This window comes from Camelina sativa, chromosome 12 (assembly GCF_000633955.1).
Source record: "Camelina sativa cultivar DH55 chromosome 12, Cs, whole genome shotgun sequence".
NCBI lineage: Eukaryota > Viridiplantae > Streptophyta > Magnoliopsida > Brassicales > Brassicaceae > Camelina > Camelina sativa.
In genome coordinates this window covers 13,988,134-14,009,370 of record NC_025696.1, presented here as the reverse complement: position 1 = coordinate 14,009,370, position 21,237 = coordinate 13,988,134, and the positions used below count along the sequence as shown (strand labels likewise).

Genomic DNA, 21,237 nt, shown 5'->3' with positions numbered 1-21,237 from the left:
AAGGACCGTCACAAAGACCATCTGTCCCGAAGGACCGTCACAAAGACCATCTGTCCCGAAGGACCGTCACAAAGACCATCTGTCCCGAAGGACCGTCACAAAGACACTCTCGCTAAACAGCCCGCCACAAAGGCCACAATTGGCTAAAAGCCCGCCACAAAGGCCACACAATCGGCTAAAAGCCCGCCACAAAGGCCACACAATCGGCTAAAATCCCGCCACAAAGGCCGTCCAATGTCTAAAAAGACCCCCACACACAGGCACACTGACTTGAAAGTCCACCACAAAGGCCACAAAAGCCCCTCCAAGGCTTCCCACCGCTAAAATGGACAAATTCTAACTCCCATAAAACTTTCCATATTTGGCACTTTCCACTTTAAGAAACTCCTATTCCAGGAAATTTTTCTCCAAACTCCCGCCTCACGGAAACTTTGTACCCCGAACACCACCTCATCTTGTTACTGAGTAGCACAACCAACCACCCTAAGCGACTGAGTAACAAGAGAGATGGGCTGGAATACTCTATTCCCGCTCCAGCCACGGATTACATATGAGACCAGGCTAAACAAGCTCAAGTCGCGGCTTGCTTCTCATACCACTTCTTGAACCTTGCCTTCATCTTTGCCTCAGGCTCCCAAGTCTGCTCCTCGACACCATCACAGTCCCACAGGACTCTCATCAAAGTAATCTTCTTCTTCCGAAGTTCCTTGATCCTCCTCTCGAGAACCCTCACTGGTCTCGCCTCCAAAGTCATGTTAGGCTGAAGATCCTCAGGAATCTTAGCCAACACCTCCTCTCCCTCACGGAGACACTTCCGCAACATAGACACATGGAAAACCTTATGGAATGCACGCATCACCTCAGGTAACTCCAATCTATATGCCACTGGTCCAACCCGCTCAATCACTCTGAATGGACCCATATACCTCGGACTCAACTTAGTCTCTGACAATGACCTGTTCGGACCCCGCAACATGGCCATCTTGAGGTACACTCTGTCTCCTACCTGAAACTCAAGATCTCTCCTCCTCCTATCAGCATAACTCCTCTGCCTATCCTGAGCCTCCTTCATGTTCAGCTTGAGAACCCGAATCTTCTCTGAGGTCTCCTGAACAAAACTAGCACCAAACATGCTCCTCTCCCCCACCTGAGTCCAGCATAATGGTGTACGACATGGTCTCCCATACAAAGCCTCATAAGGAGCCATCTTAATACTCCCCTGATAACTGTTGTTGTAAGCAAACTCTACCAGGTTCAGGTGATCTGCCCAATGGCCACCCCAATCCAACACACACATCCTCAGCAAATCCTCCAGCGTCTGGATCGTCCTCTCAGACTGTCCATCTGTCTGGGGATGATAAGCTGTACTCATATGCACCTTAGTGCCCATCTCCGCCTGAAATGCCTTCCAGAACACCGAAGTGAACTTAGAATCCCTATCAGACACAATGCTCGCTGGCACCCCATGCAATCTGACTATCTCTCTCACATACTTCTTAGCCAAGACCGCTGCTCCATCAGTCTTCTTAATGGCCAGAAAATGTGCTGACTTAGTCAACCGGTCCACAATGACCCAAATAGCATCAAAGGTCCGTGACACTGGCAATCCTACCACAAAATCCATGGTGATCATATCCCACTTCCACTCAGGAATGGGTAAACTCTTCAGTAACCCGCCAGGAACCTGATGCTCAGCCTTCACTAGCTGACACACATCACACCTCGAAACCCAACTAGCTACATCCTTCTTCATCCCGACCCAATGATAGTACCTCTTGAGATCACGGTACATCTTAGTCGCTCCTGGATGAATGGACAACTTGCTCGCATGAGCCTCTCTCAGAATCTCCTGTCTCAACTCCTCATCCTTGGGCACACACACACGACCGTGCACCAAGATAGTACCATTATCTGAGACCTGATACTCTGAATCCACATCCTTAGAGGCATTCACCAGCCCCAAATCCTTCTCCTGAGCCAACCGCACTCTACTCAGAAGATCTGCTCTATCTACTGCTTCCAAACCCAACGGTTCCTGTGAAACAGCACATAAGCTCAAAGCACTGATCTCCCCTACCAGAGACTCCATCTCCTGCTCCTGAGCCGAAGCTACCCTCTTCCGACTCAGAGCATCTGCAACCGTGTTAGCCTTACCAGGATGATAGGCTATCTCCAAATCATAATCTGCCACAAGCTCCATCCACCGCCTCTGTCTCAAATTCAACTCAGGCTGAGTGAATATATACTTCAGGCTCTTATGATCTGTAAACACCTGTACCTTTGCACCATAAAGATAAGATCTCCAAATCTTCAGGGCAAAAACTACAGCACCCATCTCCAAATCATGAGTAGGATAATTGCCTTCATGCACCCGCAACTGCCGCGAAGCATAGGCAATCACCTTCCCATGCTGCATCAGAACACACCCCAAACCAACTCTAGATGCATCTGTATAAACCACATAAGGTTCTCCCTGCTCAGGCAAAGCCAACACTGGCGCAGTAGTCAACATCTCCTTCAGGCTTGCAAAGCCTTCCTCACACTCTTCTGACCAGACAAAAGGAACATCCTTCCCTGTCAACTTAGGCATAGGACGTGCTCTGCTTGCAAACCCCTGCACAAATCTCCTGTAATATCCTGCCAAAACTAGGAAACTCCTGATCTCTGTGGCATTCTGCGATCTAGGCCAATCCCTAATAGCCTGAATCTACAGAAACCCCCTCTACAGAAACAATGTGACCCAGAAAGCCCATCTCACGCTGCCAAAAACAACACTTGCTCAACTTGCNTGATACACTAGGACGGATGAATCTCTTACTCAACAAATCCTCTAGCTGCATCTTCAGCTCTGCCAAATAAACATTCAAGTATGCCGACATCAACTCGAAGCCACCTGAATGTCAACCCTCTTGTTCGTCCAAGAACCTCTAGTAACTTGTCTCTTAGGGAAAACTTCCACAAGATAGATTAATCCAAAATTAGCTTTCCGCTTAGCTATTCTCCACAGCAAATACCATACGTTCGCATATTCCGATTCACCGTATCAAATGCTTTGCAGACCGCCAACTTAATCTACTTGACTTGTTTCCCCCCAGCAAGCTTACCAAAACCTTAAATCTAGTAACCTTGTCCATCTCTAATGAACTTCATCCACCATCGTCGCAACGATTAGTTTATCCTGCCATGAAGGCTTCTCGTGAATCTTATGTACCTGGCAACCATGCCCTTGCCGGCTCATATCTGCTGCAGCTCTCCTTCCCGGGACTCCAGCACCACCGGCCACTCAATCCTGGCACTACAGCCACACATTCATAACCGCTCTGGTTCATAAAACCCTGGCCCACCGGCCAACATAATCCTAAAATCCAAGATTAAACCACCATCACTCTCTCGAGGTCTACATTCATTCGCTATGTTCATACTCACGTCATAGGCATTGCTTGCTCCTAACTCCTCCACTCTTAGGTCGCAACCTTCGAGTCATACCGATCTCACTCTCAGACCAGCGTCTTTGAGTTATACCGTCTCACTCTTAGACCACAATCCTCAAGATCTCGGTATCAGGGGAACTACTCATCCCCTCAGGGGAACATCATCCCCTCTGCCACTCTCGGAGCCCTCAGCCCCTCGAGCTATCGGTAATCAGGGGAATCACCATCCCCTTAGGAGCAACAATCCTTAACGACTATAAACATCTCTCGACACAAAGTACCTCCTGTGGTCCGAGTATAACATTGCAATGTTACACCTGCCCACTAAACTTCTAATATCCAACTGGATTAACCACCAAGCTACAAAAATATCTGCTCTAACTGCATAAATCCACCTATCCGCCTCTCTAGGCTCGATACCTCTTGAGAATAATCTCATACCGGTCATCTACAACCGCTCCGTCCTCTTAACATAAGATGGAAAGTCCACAACATCCGCAGCCCTCGGCTGCACCCCGCCACATGCGGCACAACTGGAGCCTACACTGGTACCCCTCTCGGTAACCGCTCCAACAGCACGCCAACAGATCCGCCAACGATCATCTCGACCCTAGGCTCCACCTGCTGCAACCCCACACCTGGGTTCCCAGCACCCCCGGCACGCTAACCGGCTAACTCTCTGACGTACCTCCTCGTGGAACTCTGGACCACACACTCGCTAGCCTCGGGACCCGCCCGACAATGACCACGACCACGTCCCCGTCCAAGACCAACAACTCAAACACCTTAACCACTGATCTTCCAAGAACAGAGGCTAACAAGCATAAAACAAATCAATACCACACAAAGAAACATAACAATAACTCACCGTGGAATCTCATTGAAGGCTCGAAGAGGATGTTCTAGGACTCCATGCCATACACAATTGACTAACTCACATAATCAATCAAAGCATGCAATCCCAAACATCTACAACAGAAACCTAGTGAACCCAAACCTAGAACCGTAACGGCTCTGATACCAAAATGAAACGACCGACTTTTTTTTAAAAATAATAAATAATCAATATAATAAATAAAACTACCACTAGTGGTCCCATACCCACTAGCCACCTAACCACAAACACATTCAACAGCGGAATAACCAACCAATAATCAATAATAATCCAATAATCAAATATAACCATATTCCAACATAATCAATATCCAAACATAAAGAATCAAAGAACCAGCAACCTAGCAATGTTCTAATGACCCAACTCTAGCAACCTAGCAATGCCAGACAACATCAAACCGAGTCCCTAGAACATCCTCCTCTTCATTGCCTTGATTCCACGATCACACTTTGCCTTTACCTGCACCACAAACACATATTGCAATGCATGAGTATTTTATAAACACTCAGTAAGGCAATCCTCCCATCTACTGGGCTATACACACAAGCAATAGAGACATCTCTAACCATCAAACAACATTCAACAATCAACAATAACAAACCAGGACTCTGCATCGACCGATACCAACATGCATCGACCGACACCAGATGGAGGTTGCGTCGACCGACGCAAGATCTGCGTCGACCGATGCAAGGTTAACTTGCATCGACCGATGCAAGATATGCATCGACCGATGCATGCTCGACATAACACGAAAACCCTAGAGTTTACGCGCCGTCCTCGCATCTGCATCGACCGACGCACAAAGTGCATCGACCGATGCAATGCCGAGCATCGTTTTCCTCCGAAGCTTCTCGCCGGATCTTCGTTCCTGCAACCACGAAACTCGATCCCAAGCCACAAGAAAGCTTCCTAACGTCCCAATAACAATCTAACCAACCTAACAACACATAACAGGCAAATCAGAGAGTTCTCTAGCTTAGATAAGCCATGGTCATGCACTTACCTTTGCCACAGAAGAAACTAAGCCTCAAACAAACAAGAACAAGCCTCTAGGAAGCTCCTACAATGATCCCAGCTACAGATCTCACCAAGAAACGCCTCAAATCTCCAGAAATCACCAAAAACTTTCAAGAACTCTTCCTCCCTTCTCTTTTATCTCAAAAACGGCCACACACGTCTAATGAGACAAAAGGAACGACCCTAAGGGTTTTCTTTTCTCTTTTTGCCCAAAACGCAGCGTTTGACTTAAGTCAATACGCAGAGAAACCACCTTGCATCGACCGATGCAATATTTGCATCGACCGATGCAACTCCCAAACCGGGATTCTGGTTCACGGATGTTACACAAATGGTACAGCTTTGAATTTTTACCAATCACAAAAACTTTACCAAAAACTTTATTACAAACTTTATTCTCAGCTTTTTTGTACAGCTTTCACGTACAGCTCTTTCTTACAGCTTTGCACTATTCCGTAACAGCTTACAGCTTCAGCTTACAGTTTTTCTGTACAGCTTTGGCTACGTTACCAATCAAACCCTTTACTTTTAGTTTTTTTGTACAGCTTTCATTTAAAGTTTTTTCTTACAGCTTTGCACTATTCATTAAAAACTAACAGTTTCAACTTACAGTTTTGCATACGTTACCAATCAGACCCTCAAATTGTACATGAAGAGGGGTATTGAACTTAAATTTAAAGGATTTTAAAGTATTCTTAAAATTATTTGTTATTCAATTAAGGATTTTAAAAAATCTCATGAAATCCTATGTTATTCAACTAAGATTTATATAAAGTCCTTTAAAATAATTTAGAATCTCTTGTTATTCAATCAATAGTTTATAAATCCAACTTTAAATCTCTTGTTATTCAAATTATCACAACTTTTTTTAGAATGTTACTTTAAATGATTTTCAGAGACTTTTTTTTTTTTTTTTCTCTTTTTAGTTGAAAAGTACTCCTCTCAAAATCATACCCTTTGAGGTAGAATTTTGAAGGATTTCAATTAAAAATAAAAACAAACAAATGAGCCGGATGTTAATGCCAGAGATAAAAAAGGCTTCTGAGAAGGAACCAACATCTGAGCAGTCAAAGGGTAAAGCATCTGATGTTAATGCCATAGATAAAAACGGATCTGTGGATGACTCTAATGTTAGAAATGGTATTGACGCTGATAGCTCACCCGACCTGATGTGGTTTGGATTGCATCCTTCTTAACTGTGGAGTTCATGTGTTTCTGTGAAATGTACTGCTTCGACCCTCTAAAATAGGGTATAATATGGCCCTACAGAGAAGAATTCATCTCGGTGATTTACATTGTCTATGTTATTTTTCCAGTGAAAATGGCCATGATGATGGTGAATCTACTGCTTCTAGTGGAAAAACTGCAAATATGACTCTCACAATGAGGCAGATTCAGTTTAAAGCTTCAACCCTGACAACGGAAAAGTAAACCAGTTTACACACCCCGAAGTTTCAGGTTTGTGGCGTTCGACATGTACATATTATGTATCTCTTTACCTTTGTATATCTACATGAAAGAATCGTTACTTTTTTTGCTATTAACTTTTGTTATGTTTTAAGCAGGACAAGGATCATGAGAAGTATGACAGTGGTTTTGGCTTTGGATTTGGATTTGATGACTTCAGTATTAAGCCTATAAAAACTGGTTCGACTATTTCAAATGACTTCCTCCCTCCTAAGTTATCTATATTATCTGATCCCGTCCCAAGCACACCTGCAAATGCAAACGACGTTTCCCCTGCAAAACCTTCTGTGTTTGATTCAGTTCCGAGCACTCCAGCGAAAAACAAAAACAAAAACAAATATGAAGATGTATTGGATGGCTGAAGTAGTGTCTGTATGATTCAAGACGTGATACAAAATTGTTGTTGTTTGATGTGTCCAAGAAGTTTCTAGAAGGTTTGAGAAGGCAATATTGAAGGACGGTTTAAGGATGGATTGAAGAGGAAAACTACTATTTCTTTGGTTGATTAAATTGGAATTTTACAAGGAAAAGGAAAATAGCAAAAAGGAAAAAGTCTTTTTCTTATGAGATTTGGAAATTTTCTCCTTTGGTGATTAGGAAGTATTGATGGGTATATAAGGATGTGTTGGGCACGTCCTAGAGAAGCAAGAAAGCTGAGGCATAAAGATAAATCCTAGAGAGCTTTTTGTGTTTGTGTGCGGCTTAGTTTTGCGGTTTGGTGCTTGGGTTGTTCAAGCTTCTTTGTTCGTCGGTGTGACGTGTGTGTGAAGGTTGCTCAAGAGAATTGGAGATCTGAAGTCTAGGCTCAGGGGGAGTTTAGCCTAAAGTTAGGTTATCTTGGTTTGAATCTAGGCTCGGTGTGAGTTTAGTTAAGGGTAGAGATTTAGCCTTAAGATTTCATGTTATAGAACGGAGCGGTGAATTAAGAGGGTTGTGCTTGATTTACGCGTTTGCGAATAGGTTGTATTTGCTTTCTTGTTCTAGTGGAATCGAAATATGGACTAGGTCCCGAGGAGTAGGAAAAACCGAACCTCGTTAACAAATTTCTTGTGTTCTTTACTTTCTGCACTTTATTATTGCCACATCCGCATTTACAAGTGGTATCAGAGCGGGTTCTCAATAGAGATTCAGTCTTGTTTCGGGTAGATCAAGGGTGAGGGTAGTTCAGGAAGTAAGGAAGAGCTTTGAATCAGTTGTGATGAATTCATACGGAGAAGGCACGTCTATGTAAAGACAATTTGCTAAATTTCTGAAGCGTAAGGGAGAAGAGAAGAAAAATAAAATGAGTGAAGATATGAAGACTTCATTAAAGAATATTCAATGTTTTGAATGCAAAGGATATGGTCATGTACGGTCTAATTGTGCCAATCTACAAAAGCATAAGAAGAAGGCTATGAATGTTGTTACTAGTGATTCTGAAACGGATTCAGATGAGGAAAAAGAGCTGAAGAATTTTGTGGTGTTTACAACTTTTGAAGATAATTCTGAATCAGCGTCTGCAACAGTGTCTGCAACTGTTTCTGAGTGTGCACCAAAACCTGCAACTGTGTCTGAATATGGATCTGAGAGTGATAGTGATTCAGAGGGTATAAGCTATGAAGAACTTGGTAAGAGTTATGAGAAGTTGTATGCACATTGGCTTAAGGTAGTTGAGGATAATTCAGTTTTGATTAAGGAAAAGCTTAAGTTAGAGGCTAAAGTCGTTGAAACAGATAAGCATGCAACAGAAAAAGAGGAAGAATCATTACAAGCTAAAGTGCAACTTGAAGAAACTAAAAAGAATTTGAGGATGCTTAATAATGGTACAGAGATGTTGGATCATATTCTGAATATTGGCAAGACAGATAATTGTGGCCTTGGATATGAAGGAAACGTTTCAAAATCGGATCCGGTGTTTGTTTCAAGTGAAAAAATTACGTATGCTTCTAAGCGTACTTCAGAGACTGCTACAGAGGCTGTTTCAGAGATGGTGTTTGTGAAAGAACGTGATACAAAAATTTCTGAATTGCATAATGCACCTAGAAAAGTTTTTCGACCTGTTTGTCATCATTGTGGTGTTGTTGGGCATATTAGGCCAAGATGTTTCAGATTGTTGAGAGAGAGGAACCACATGGAGAATGCTTTTGATGTAAGGGTTCATGGTCCTACATGTTATCATTGTGGAGTTCAAGGACATATTAAGAGGAATTGTTTCAGATTCATTAGAGAGTTTAATCATGGAGGTCTTAGGCGCAACAAGATTTGGGTTAGAAAAGATGAGTTCTATGGAGGTGGTATACTAGGCTATCAACCGCGTATTGCAAAGCGGGGAGAATTTTCCTGTTAGTTTTGACCATGTTGTGACTCATTCAGGGGGAGAATGAAGATGTGTCTGGTGATGTTGTTTAAGTGTTTAAACTGATGAGTTCACAAGCATAGTCAAAAAGGGGGAGAATGAAGATGTATTGGATGGCTGAAGTAGTGTATGTGTGATTCAAGACGTGATATAGAATTGTTGTTGTTTGATGTGTCCAAGAAGTTTCTAGAAGGTTTGAGAAGGCAATATTGAAGGACAGTTTAAGGATGGATTGAAGAGAAAAACTACTATTTCTTTGGTTGATTAAATTGGAGTTTTACAAGGAAAAGGAAAATATCAAAAAGGAAAAAATCCTTTTCTTATGAAATTTGGAAATCTTCTCCTTTGGTGATTAGGAAGTATTGATGGGTATATAAGGAGGTGTTGGGCACGTCCTAGAGAAGCAAGAAAGCTGAGGCATAAAGATAAATCCTAGAGAGCTTTTTGTGTTTGTGTGCGGCTTAGTTTCGCGGTTTGGTGCTTAGGTTGTTCAAGCTTCTTTGTTCGTCGATGTGACGTATGTGTGAAGGTTGCTCAAGAGAGTTGAAGATCTGAAGTCTAGGCTCAGGGGGAGTTTAGCCCAAGGTTAGGTTATATTGGTTTGAATCTAGGCTTGGTGTGAGTTTAGTTAAGGGTAGAGATTTATCCTTAAGATTTCATGTTATAGAACGGAGCGGTGAATTAAGAGGGTTGTGCTTGATTTACGCGTTTGCGAATAGGTTGTATTTGCTTTCTTGTTCTAGTGGAATCGAAATCTGGACTAGGTCCCGAGGAATAAGAAAAACCGAACCTCGTTAACAAAGTTCTTGTGTTCTTTACTTTCTGCACTTTATTATTGCCTCATCCGCATTTACAAAACAAACAGCTTCCAAAATTGTTTATAATCTCTCAACAATTCATGTTTGCTTCTCTCCCTCTCACATTTGCTTCTCTCTCTCTCTCCTTACTCTGTTTTTGTTCTTGCCAAGAGAGAAGAACCATTGAAATATCAGATCACATGTTGTTTGCTTCTCTCTCTCTCATCGTTCTCTCTCCTTACTCTGTTTTTGTTCTTGCCAAGAGAGAAGAACCATTGAAATATCAGATCACATGTTGTTTGCTTCTCTCTCTCTCATCGTAAGTGTTGTTTCTCACGATGCATAGATTTTTGTTTTTGTAAAATATTTCAAATCACACAAAGTTTAGTAATAGAATCTCATAGAATTACATCTTATTTTCTAAAAAAAGAATATAAAAAAATCTCCTAAACATCACTTAAATCTTTCAAAATTCTAAAATATTAAAATTTTATTACTATTGAGTTTGATCCTTAAGTTTCAATCACATGTTTGGTAATTATATCATTCAAGATATGCTAAATCTCTGTACAACCAATGTATATATTCGACCATGGATGGATGCAAATTTCGATTAGATAGCACGTCAAGATCATCGGAAGAAATTTAGATAATGAGGACCTTCTCAGGAAAGGCTTCAAAATGTTGTCTAGTATATAAGTAAGAACTCGGAAACAGGATCTATGTTTTGGTTCGAATTTCGGCAGATAAGACTTGTTTAGGCTCTCAATGTCCCAACCAATGCTTCGAAGATGTTGGCACATGCATCGGTCGTCATTGAAGAAGACTCCAAATATCAGAGTGACAAAGTACTCCAAATAAACCGACTTTATCTATTGTATTAGTAAGAGTTTTTTAACAACTTTAATCGAAGGTTGGTTTTTATTATATAAGATATAAAAATATGAGTTGATGATGGTTTTTCATTAGTGAAATACAATAATACTATTAATTAAGAGCTAGGGGCGTCAGCAATTATAATAGCAGACGCAAGCTGGGCGATTGTCGTATGCTTGAATGCAACCACCCTTGCCTTGTCTCTTGAGTATACATACAAAGGCACAGTTGAGGGGTGTACACTCTCCCCATGTTAGCATGTCATGACAACGTTCCGGTACCATTCTATGTCCCATTGCCATCCCTATATTACAGTAGTGCATGGTTAAAACACACATATATAAATTCTCAGTTTCTTATATTAAACTGAAAACAAAAAAAAAACTATGTTCTTGATTGTAGATGTAATGACTTTGTTTTTTTAGCGCATGAACAACCTTCAAAAATGGTAGTACGAATTACGAAACATGAGAATTACCTCAAATTCTCTAACATAAAATAACTGAAACAGTTATTACGAAATTCAGAAATATAATAAAAATATAGAATCTAGATATCTAACTATCATGACTCATAGTTGATGTAAGAAGCTTGAATTGTTAATGCAGGAATAGATGATTTGTTATAAAAATTATGATGATCTTTAAATACAAACCTATACATAGAAGGGTGACAATACATAGAACGGTCACGGAGAGTTGAAAGGATTTAGTCATGTCAGATATTGCAAGAGAATGGATGATGTTCGATGAATAAAAGAAGATGAAGAACAAATTTCACATATCTATGTGATTTGAGACAATGCGAATGCGTTATAAGTTATAACCATGAGTTTTATTTTTTTCCCTTTATTGCTAAGGATTTCTTTCCCATTCAAATAGAAAACCGAAGGGAAGTTCGTAAAACAGAAGATTACATTATCTTGTTTAGAATAAATTAATTAGAAGATTATCTACAAGGGAAATAAGATTTTTTTTTAAAAAGGTTNTTTTTTTTTTTTTTTTTTTTTTTTTTGTGTTAAGCAAATAGAAGCAAGAAATTCAGAGGCATAGGCATGAATGGTAAGTAGGGGGCATATGGAATTTTATCTAGTAGAATATCTCTTTGATGCATAGCAAATAGCAAATTAATTTGGAAGAATTGAAAATAAAGGATATTTAAAAAAAAAAAATTGTCTAAATATACTTTATTTTCATAAGTTTGGTCATATAGGTTTTATAATAATTAAAAACCAGTTTTATTCTCAATTTTATATAAATTTAAATAATATAAATATAATCTCCTAATTAAAAAAATAAAATAAAAATATTCCTAACATTAAATTTCAAAATTCTTAATCTCTTTTTTCCTTTCTCTGAAGTTTCCTCCCTTCTTTCTCCTCGAAAACTCAAGGCGTCGTTGTTTTTTGGCCGGAGATTTTGGTGGCTCCACTAGCACCGTTGATCTTCCATTAGTTTTAATGCTTTTGTTGTATTTTGTTTCTAGACTATGAAATTGTTGCAAGTTTCTTCTTCGACATTTTTTAGAATGGATAGATAGATAATTATATGAGATTTTAAACTATAAACTGCAGTAGTTTTCGATAACTGAAGACTAACCGTTTTCTCTCCGTTCTCTCTCCGGAAGCAACTCTTCAGAAACCTTCCATATTCCTCCCCTTACCGGCCGGCGCTGGCTTCTCCGGCGTCGGTCGGCTATTTATTCCTTGCTTTTCCTTCTTTGTATAGTATTTGATTTTCAATAATACTCGCCAATGATTTCCAAAACTATTTGGTTGATTTCAATCATCCGATTACTTGTCCTTCTCTCCCGTCGTGAGAGTTTCTTTCCGACCACAATCCGGCCAGATCATCGGAGCAGTGGCGGTGCTTTCCCGCTGAATTTCGTTTCAAGCGGTTCTCGTTGGTTAACGATTGAAAGAGATCCTCATCACCATCGTCAGATTTTTAACTCCGACGCAATCAAATCGAGGAATGGCTTTCAGTTCCAGATCTGGGATCCAGGCGGAACAAATTTTGGGATAGAAGATTGCGAGATGAATTCCCGATTAAATTGCATCACTAACACTCGACTGCTCTTCTTCTCGGTGGGTAAGACCTTGTTTCTCCAATTATTGAAGAAGTTGACAAAATTTGGTGATGGTGATATTATTTGCATCCCCTGGTCGGAAACTTCCACTTCATCGTCTATTTATTTGAGTTTTAGAGAAACTGGTTTCAAAATAAAGAAAATTACTCTTCTTGATGATGATGGTGGTGATTGCTTTTACCGGTCGGAAACTCTCCCTTTGTCGAGAAAAATCCAACACTTTTGTTATCTCTGGTATAAACTGAGATATGAACCATTCATCTTACATGATTGGTATTCTCTCTTTATTCGGATAAACCAAATTGATGAGATTAGCTTTTGTCTCATTAACATTGTTGATGAGAATGAGAGATATAGGGATTCGATGACATCTTACCTTTGCTTTATTCCTTTAAAAATCTTTTCAACTTTATTCCGGTGGCATCAAAGACATACATGGGTAAGAGGACTACATCTTCCAAAGGATTTCAAAGGAATCTTGGTGACTATGTACAGACAGTGGTGTTCTGATTGGCAAATATGGCATGCTCTATCAACCTTCAGAAGACAGATTCCAGATTCATTTCAAGCAACAATTCAGTTTTTCCTATCAACTAAAGTTATGCCAAAAGCATTTTGGAATCTCAACTATATGCTGTGAAAGGGGGACATACAGCCTATAAGTCTAAAGATAGCATGGTTACTCTCCACTCTTTCATCGAAATTGTAATAATTTACTGTATTTGCTTAAACATTCTGATATCAATATATGTTGATTTGCCGAGAAGAAAAAAAAGATAGATAAATTATCTATGTGTATATTCTTTCGCCTTTTACTAAAGAAAAAAAAAATATATATATATATATATATATGTATAGACTCAGGCAACGCATTACAATATTGACGAACTGTATATAAGACATATAACATACTATTTTTTCACTATAATTTGACAGAGAAGACATAAAAAAGATGTATTAAAACAAAGGCAAATGGAAAAAAAGAAGACAGAGAAAGAATATTATTCCAAAGAACCACCAGACACTTAATGTGACAGAACTTATATATGAAGTTTGATGGGTAATTTTTGAATGGTTTTTATTCTGACTCCAGATTCGGAACAATAGCCGAAGAGAGCTCTATATGCGAAACCCGAACTGCACCAATAAGCCTCTCTGGCAGTTCTTCCGGTGTATTTGCCTGCAAAAAACCCAACATGATTTGTATGAATAAATAATAACCTAAGCTACCTGAGCAAATCCAAAAGTTTTGGGTCAGTAGTTTCTAGATAAAATTACCTGTACAAGGAAAGCCATTTCAACAACCAGAGAGGTGATTACACCAATAACGAGGCCAAGGACCCCATTTGCAACGGTTGATGAACCAATATCTATGTCAATCTACATCACACAAGATAAAGTATTTGAGTTATTATTGGTTCGAGAGGCAAATTTATAAACTACATTGATGGGTCTGCTCACTTCTAAGTATGTCGGGCCACGGATGTAGTTGCAGTCCACTGCTTTCCCAAGGAGACATGGGGTGCTCCCCACGCTTTGTCTTACTATCCATGAGCCCTGGCATAGAATTGAGTTTTACGTGAAATCGACTTCCTAGAGAATCTCTATGTACTTGCAGCAGTAATCACAAAGAGATAAACATACCTTAGGAACTAATGGTATAAGCTTTAGCCTACTATTTCGGAATTCATCATCACCATCCACAAATCGTTGCAAGAGGGACCCGGGTACGAGTTCTTTCATCACGAAATAAAACACCATACTGTAGTGTGTTGATCCTGGAACCTATTTACATACCGGTTTTACACCTATATAAATATGACTGTGTGGTATGTACCCAATGTTCGGAATCTTAATAATAGTTGATGGGCAAAGCTTACTTGAACATTTACCACCATTGAGAATAGACCTTTTTCTGCAGCAACCTGAACATGTGTATCAAAAGGCTCAATAATCTTTCTAAGTGATTAAGATTCCAAAAGCTAATGAATAACATGGGAAGAATATTGAAGGTTTAGTGCAAAAATCTCTCCTTTAGGTAACTAAAATTAAGGTGCTTTGTGTATCTTACTTGTGCTGCACAGCCTTTGCGTCTAGCAACATGATCTATTCTTTTACTGTCTTTGAACCAATCAACAGCAACGAGATCCATAAGATGCTTCCCAGCAGGTATCTTCCGTATAGTGTCAAATGTATAGAAACAAAAGTTAGTTTGATGTGAACCTAACCATCTAAATTAATAAGACGACAAATTTAGCAACCTTTCTTTTATCTCCACCGAAATTCTTGCCCCGAACTTTGAAATTGTTCCCGTCAGATGTCCTCCAGCAGTTACGGGCGTTTTCATTTTCATTGCGCTTTAGGTTACCCGAGAAGCATGACAGATCAATGTCGTGAGCAGGTTCTTCTTCAGAAGTTTCAAATCGCACAAAACAACCATTGCTATTAGATATCCTAATTGGCTCAAGTATCATTTTCATACTAAATAACAGGGTGCTCACCTGGTCTCTTGACATCGTTTTCTGTTTTACTAGTTTCAGGCTGAAATGATACACAAAAGTGACGATTCAATTCCAGATGCTGCTTAACATTTTAAAATCAAAATGCTCGATATTCAAACCTCTTGTTCTGATTCAGCAATCTGAAATTCATCATCATCATCCGAGTCTTCATCCATGAGCACAGAGTTTCTGTTAACAGAATTTGTTTGATCAAGAGAAAAGGCAGACTGATTGAGAGACTTCCCACTCTTACTCAAGCTCAAGGAAGATGATGCCATATTCACCATGACAGGGATTCGGGTAGGAAGACCTCTCTCATCTGTCTGTGAAAACCATTCCCGCAAACCTGGGATAAGCAGCACCATGAATTAAGATGGATGATATTAAATAGCCAATGGAATTCCTTTTCTGAAAGGACATAAGGAAACCAGTGGAAAAGAGCATGAAAGAACTTACCAGCAACACTATTCAGCATTTGAAGAAGACAATGTTGTTGAAATGCTGGAAGATAGCCTGCACCCCACCCTTTTAGATCAATTTGTATTAGATGTTGCACTTGTGTTCTAGGCCTCCCATTCCGAGGTTTTAGTGGGGAAATATTATATCCTCCACCTAAGTGAAACAAAAACATAAGTGAAACATCAAAGAGTCGAAGAATTTTATCAAGTGCTTAACGCCAATTATTTTCGCAGACATACTCTCAAGATGAGCCCGAACACATCCAGGTTGTGGACCACAATTCTCATGCTCCCTAGAACGGAACAACACAACTTCACAGAAAGAGCGAAATAAATAACCAACAATCTTATATCAAAATACCTCTCTAGATTCTACATGAATAAAGAGGAAAGAAAGATACCATAACTCCCATCATCATTACGGCGCCAATAGCGGACATAACAGAGGTCACGAGGCCACACAATCCTGAAACCATTTGATGTCATAATCAGGATAAAACAGAGCTCGTGGAAACAGTAAAAAAATATTCAAATGGGAAACAGAAAGATCACAAATGAAAACAAAGATAATAACCCTGAACTGGTTTTTCTGCCCCAGTCTTATACAAAAATTAAAACCGCCTTAGCATTAAACCTACAGCCCTTGAGGGCAACCAATTCTGTGGTATACTGGTATATTCCTAACGATGTGGTGATAAGGTTTAATTCATTGGGAATAAAATCATCACATTTTCTTAACTTGACTATTAATAGACAATATTTTTTAAGGTGCAAACTTACATTGGAAACCAATCGAGCAGAAGTCTATGATAGAGCACTGCTGTGTGACCATCCACCTCTTCCACTAAGCTACCATACTGAAAGCTGCAGTCCCACCTACAGAGAACAGGAACGACAGGAACACATATAACTTCAGATATAGATAAACACAAATAAACACTTCTGGATACATACTATAAAGTGTTGGGCAAACGACACTATTTTTCAGGAAAGAAACATATATACATAGACCCGACATTAATAACAAAATGCATAAAACCACAAGGAAATATTTAATAAATTTTCCAAATAATAGTGTCTAAATGCAATAAATTGAAGAAATACAAGCCATCTTCTACAATCAGAATATGAGTAGAAAACATAGAAGGCAGAGAAGCACCTACTCATAACGAGTGCCATCCATGCTCATCAGAAGCTCGAATATATCCTCACACGTTGCCTCCACTACACCGACAGCCTTCATAGCCCTGCTACAGCTTCTTGGCTGCACGTGTAGCACTATAATGATGGTTCTTGTCTATATAAAGTTACAATGTAACCAAATAGAAATTACGCCATAATAATGACAAGGTATTCGACATTTCCGTACAAGGTAATCAACTTCAAGAAGCTCTTCAAAAATCCTAAGACCTGCCAAATGTGTAAAAAAGCAAGAGCTGATTAAGGCCAAATACTAAAGAGCAATAACTAAATAAATATGAACCCAAAAAAAAGAGTAAGAGCTTTGAGCCAATGAAAACTTGAAAATTTCACCCAATTACAATTAGAAAATCTATAATATTCATTCAAGAGTTCCATTGTAGAATTCAGGCCTATCAATTAATCACGACGCAATGGGAATGACGGAACCCATAAATAGAGGATTCTATTGATTTTGCATTGAAAACGATCTTCCAGTTCCTAGAGAAGATAACTAATGAAGACACTGGATTCCAAAAGTTCCAAATAAGATCTCATAATTGTTGTTTATCAATGAGAACATAGTATACTAAATTGCATTTCAGAAGTAGCAGCAGAATCTAGAAACTCCTAACCATTTTGACACTGAAGGAGACGCCAGTGTTTTCTGGAAAATGCTTGGTTGTTGGAATTCTGGTTGGCCAACTCTGCATCAAATTCTTTGGTCCAGTCAAGTACAGATTCTGGAGGACCTGCAAGTTTTTTTGAGGTGATTAGATCAGCCCGGATCCCTGTACCAGATTTAAACACAGATAAGTGAATTCGGAAAAAACCATTTCCAATAGTTGTCCTCCTCATTAAGCTACGTCGAGAGTCCTCTTCATCCTCTGGCGCACTATATCTGAAGGAAATTGCAGATACTTTTTGCATTAACATATGCATATTAAAGAAAAAAAAAGATAAACAACATAGTGACAAACATCAAAAAGAATGATATCTGATGGGTACTCTCTACATGCATCAATTTGTTAGCCTCTTCTGGTTTTGTGAATTTTGAGATTCTTAGAATGACTGAGGCAGCCGTTAATGGAAAAAGACATACACAGATTAGGATCGGTAGTTTACTTCCTATATGTTTTAGCTAATAAAATGACAAATTTTCGAGTTTATTTATAATTATCGCCACAAACAACTTAAATTTGAACAATGTGAATGGTCATTCCATAACAAGGAGATCAAGTTTATGAACGATAATAATATTCAGAACATAGTTTGTTCCGATTTAGTCTGGAGAAACTATAGCCAGTGAGATGTTGGAAAATTAATTCGATTTGGAAGAAGTAATATAGAAATCATTTAAAATAAGCACTTACTGGCTTTCATGTTCTGAGGATGAAGCAGTTCTTCCAGTATCCATTCCAGACTTATATTCAAAGGAAACATACTGCTGACCATTTGGAACTTGGGACTCTTGATGCTGCACAAAGTGCAAAACATAGTTAGGTAATCAGATAAACTACCAATCCACAAATGCTTAAACAGTGACAACTATATAAATAATAAAATGGAAGTAAGCTTTTGTGATTCAGGAACTGGCAGGCAGATGACTAACCTGGTCTATCACAGACTCAATTTTTTCCTTCCACATTAGTGCTTCCTGGATGTTGAACGCTGCCATCTAGCAAGAAACACACTCCATATTAACTAACCCAAAAGTGTGAAATTGCCAAGTACCAGGGAAAATCTGGTGTTAGCTATTCTTAAAGTATAGACACATACCGTAATTCTGTGACTCTTTTCTTTCTTGTTATAAACAGACAACACGTAAACCATCTGCAAAGTCGAGCCGAAAAGCCCAAAAGAGTTTGTAGAGGCATAAGTGATATAACAGTCAAGGATATGATAAAAGAAAATCAAGGTGTCATAGACTCATGGGAAACCATCAACTGATTAGCAACAAACATTATATCTCTCTTGCAACAAAAAGATTGCAACAGCTGTACGAGGCTGCCCTTAAAACAAACCTTCAAATGATCTCTCTAATGCAATAATTGTATATCATAAATATATATGTAACATAAGAACATCAATGTTTTATATTGTGCTCGATTTTGGTCCTCAAGAGAGTAGGAGCAGATTTACTAACCATTTCTAGTTGACTCAACTATTCTACCCAGTTACTCTGCCCAGAATTATATAATCCTCACAACTAAGAATAACTAGCAGCCAGTCCTACTTCCTAGAGAGTCTTCTTCTCCTACTCATCACCTCTCTCACCCTACTATTGAAAGTTCAAATATATGCCCATGGAAGAGAAGATAAGTCTAAACAACTTCCTCCATAGCAAGCTCAATGAAACACATCACATACACATCTATATAAACACTGCAAGTAACAAGATGATAACAGAGAAAGGTAAAAAAGCAAGACTCACATGTCCATGATGTGTTTTCAAGCCTCGATCCTCAACTCTGCAGTTACCATCAATCAACATAGTCTTGATAGGAACCTGTAAACACTCATCTTTTTCAGCTAAATCCTCTCTCACACCACTAAAACAAAGAACAAATTCAACAAACAAATCAAACAAGATTAAAAACAATCGTTCACCTGATAATCCTGAGGTTTCTTCTTGTAATACGCCAGAAGACGAGGCTCCAACACGAAATACCTCATATGAATATACGATCTTCCGATCTTCCTCCTCCCATACCTAACCATCCACCCTTCGTACACTACCTTTGACATTTCTCTCTGTCCCTCGACCGACCAGGGAGTACGAACGAAACAAATAAAAAAATCAAAAGAGCTAACAGTACTTTTCCCCACGGAAATCGAAATCGGAATCTAACTCTTATTTCCGCGGGAGAATCATTCGAGTTATACACTAATTGACCTGATTGTTCATCGGCGCTCCGGCGCCGGAATCTGGTGATTTTCGCAGATTCCTCTCTGCCGAACTAGCGAAGATTTTATGAGCTCACAGATTTTTCTCAAAATTCTGAAAAATAAAATAAAATCGAAATTTTCTACTTCGACGAAAATACAAGAGAAAGAGATTCAACTTTGACAGAAATAAGAAAAAAATCCAAATGCTTTAATTTAAAATAATAATAAAAACATTTAGAGAGAAAAATATCTATACAAAATAAATTAATTTAATTTAATTTAATAACTAAACACGCCAAAGAAGTAAGTTAGTAGTCTGTTAAACTAACATAAATGGGTGAAATAATGTTTTAATTTAATTGAGTAGCCATTAATTAATTTAAATTAATTTATCATAGTCACGCCAAATCAGTTCAAAAACTATATATTATATTTTTTATTTTGTCGTAGTCATCATATAAATATAATTAAATTAGCTGACGAAGCAATTCCATTGAGAAGGTCGCTGACGGCGATGTTATTCCGTTCGGTAACGACGACGTATCAACAAAATAGCTGACGTGTTAACCACATACACGTGGTTCACGATAATTGGCTGACGTCTTCTTTAGTTTTTAAGTAAGACAACGTTATGTGTTTATAAACACATACAAAAGTCAATACACAAAAAGTCAAAAGTAATTTCAAAATTTACCGATCAAGACAAAGGGAAACCTCTTGGTTCATGATAGTCTAATAACATATTCAATGCGTTAGGAAGTGAAACTTCACATCCAACTGGAACAAGCAAAGGGAAACCTCTTGGTTCATGATCACAAGCCTGGAAAGTAAAAATTGGGAATACATCATTAAAAACTATATAACAAAGACCAATCTAGAAACTATAGCTGAATAACAAAAACCAAACTAGAATACTTGAGGTGAAGCTTGTGCAAGATGTATTCTTACCCCAATGTTGATAGAGACTTGTTGATGTTGGTTGTTTCTTTAAGGCGCTCACCTTCAGCTCATTAACTCTGTTGTCGATATTCCTGATGTTAGCAGAATAATTTAAAAGAAAAGGGTAGTCAATTTTTTTAAGTTAATCGCTGATTTTACCTTTCAGATCAAGCTAAGTCAACAAGATTAAGCTATGCAAAACGATGCTGAGTTACACCTTCAGATACCCACTAATCGATAACATATGTCAGGTTAATTTTTAATTTGACAAATTGATAAGATACATAATATCAATTCCAGAAATACACAGACTGCAAACTCACTTTGACAAGCTGAGTCCTACGGAGATTCAAATTAAGAGA

At 38.9% G+C, this 21,237-nt stretch overlaps 2 protein-coding genes across 2 annotated transcripts; both read right to left on the bottom strand.

The window, feature by feature from the left end:
- LOC109127944 (putative defensin-like protein 139) lies at positions 10,953-11,537 on the bottom strand. The gene is made up of 2 exons (XM_019233559.1): positions 11,477-11,537; positions 10,953-11,125 (listed from the first exon to the last, which is right to left on the bottom strand). The coding sequence occupies exons 1-2, from the start codon at positions 11,535-11,537 to the stop codon at positions 10,953-10,955; spliced, it is 234 nt and encodes a 77-aa protein (XP_019089104.1).
- On the bottom strand, positions 13,779-20,117 carry LOC104731666 (protein ENHANCED DISEASE RESISTANCE 2). The gene is made up of 22 exons (XM_010451116.1): positions 19,658-20,117; positions 19,482-19,556; positions 18,827-18,880; positions 18,660-18,725; positions 18,421-18,524; positions 17,881-17,948; positions 17,683-17,799; positions 17,238-17,278; positions 17,032-17,132; positions 16,649-16,744; positions 16,270-16,334; positions 16,109-16,180; positions 15,867-16,022; positions 15,530-15,756; positions 15,411-15,450; positions 15,171-15,316; positions 14,981-15,082; positions 14,790-14,834; positions 14,554-14,694; positions 14,371-14,466; positions 14,188-14,289; positions 13,779-14,089 (listed from the first exon to the last, which is right to left on the bottom strand). The coding sequence occupies exons 1-22, from the start codon at positions 19,793-19,795 to the stop codon at positions 13,988-13,990; spliced, it is 2,154 nt and encodes a 717-aa protein (XP_010449418.1). The 5' UTR covers positions 19,796-20,117; the 3' UTR covers positions 13,779-13,987.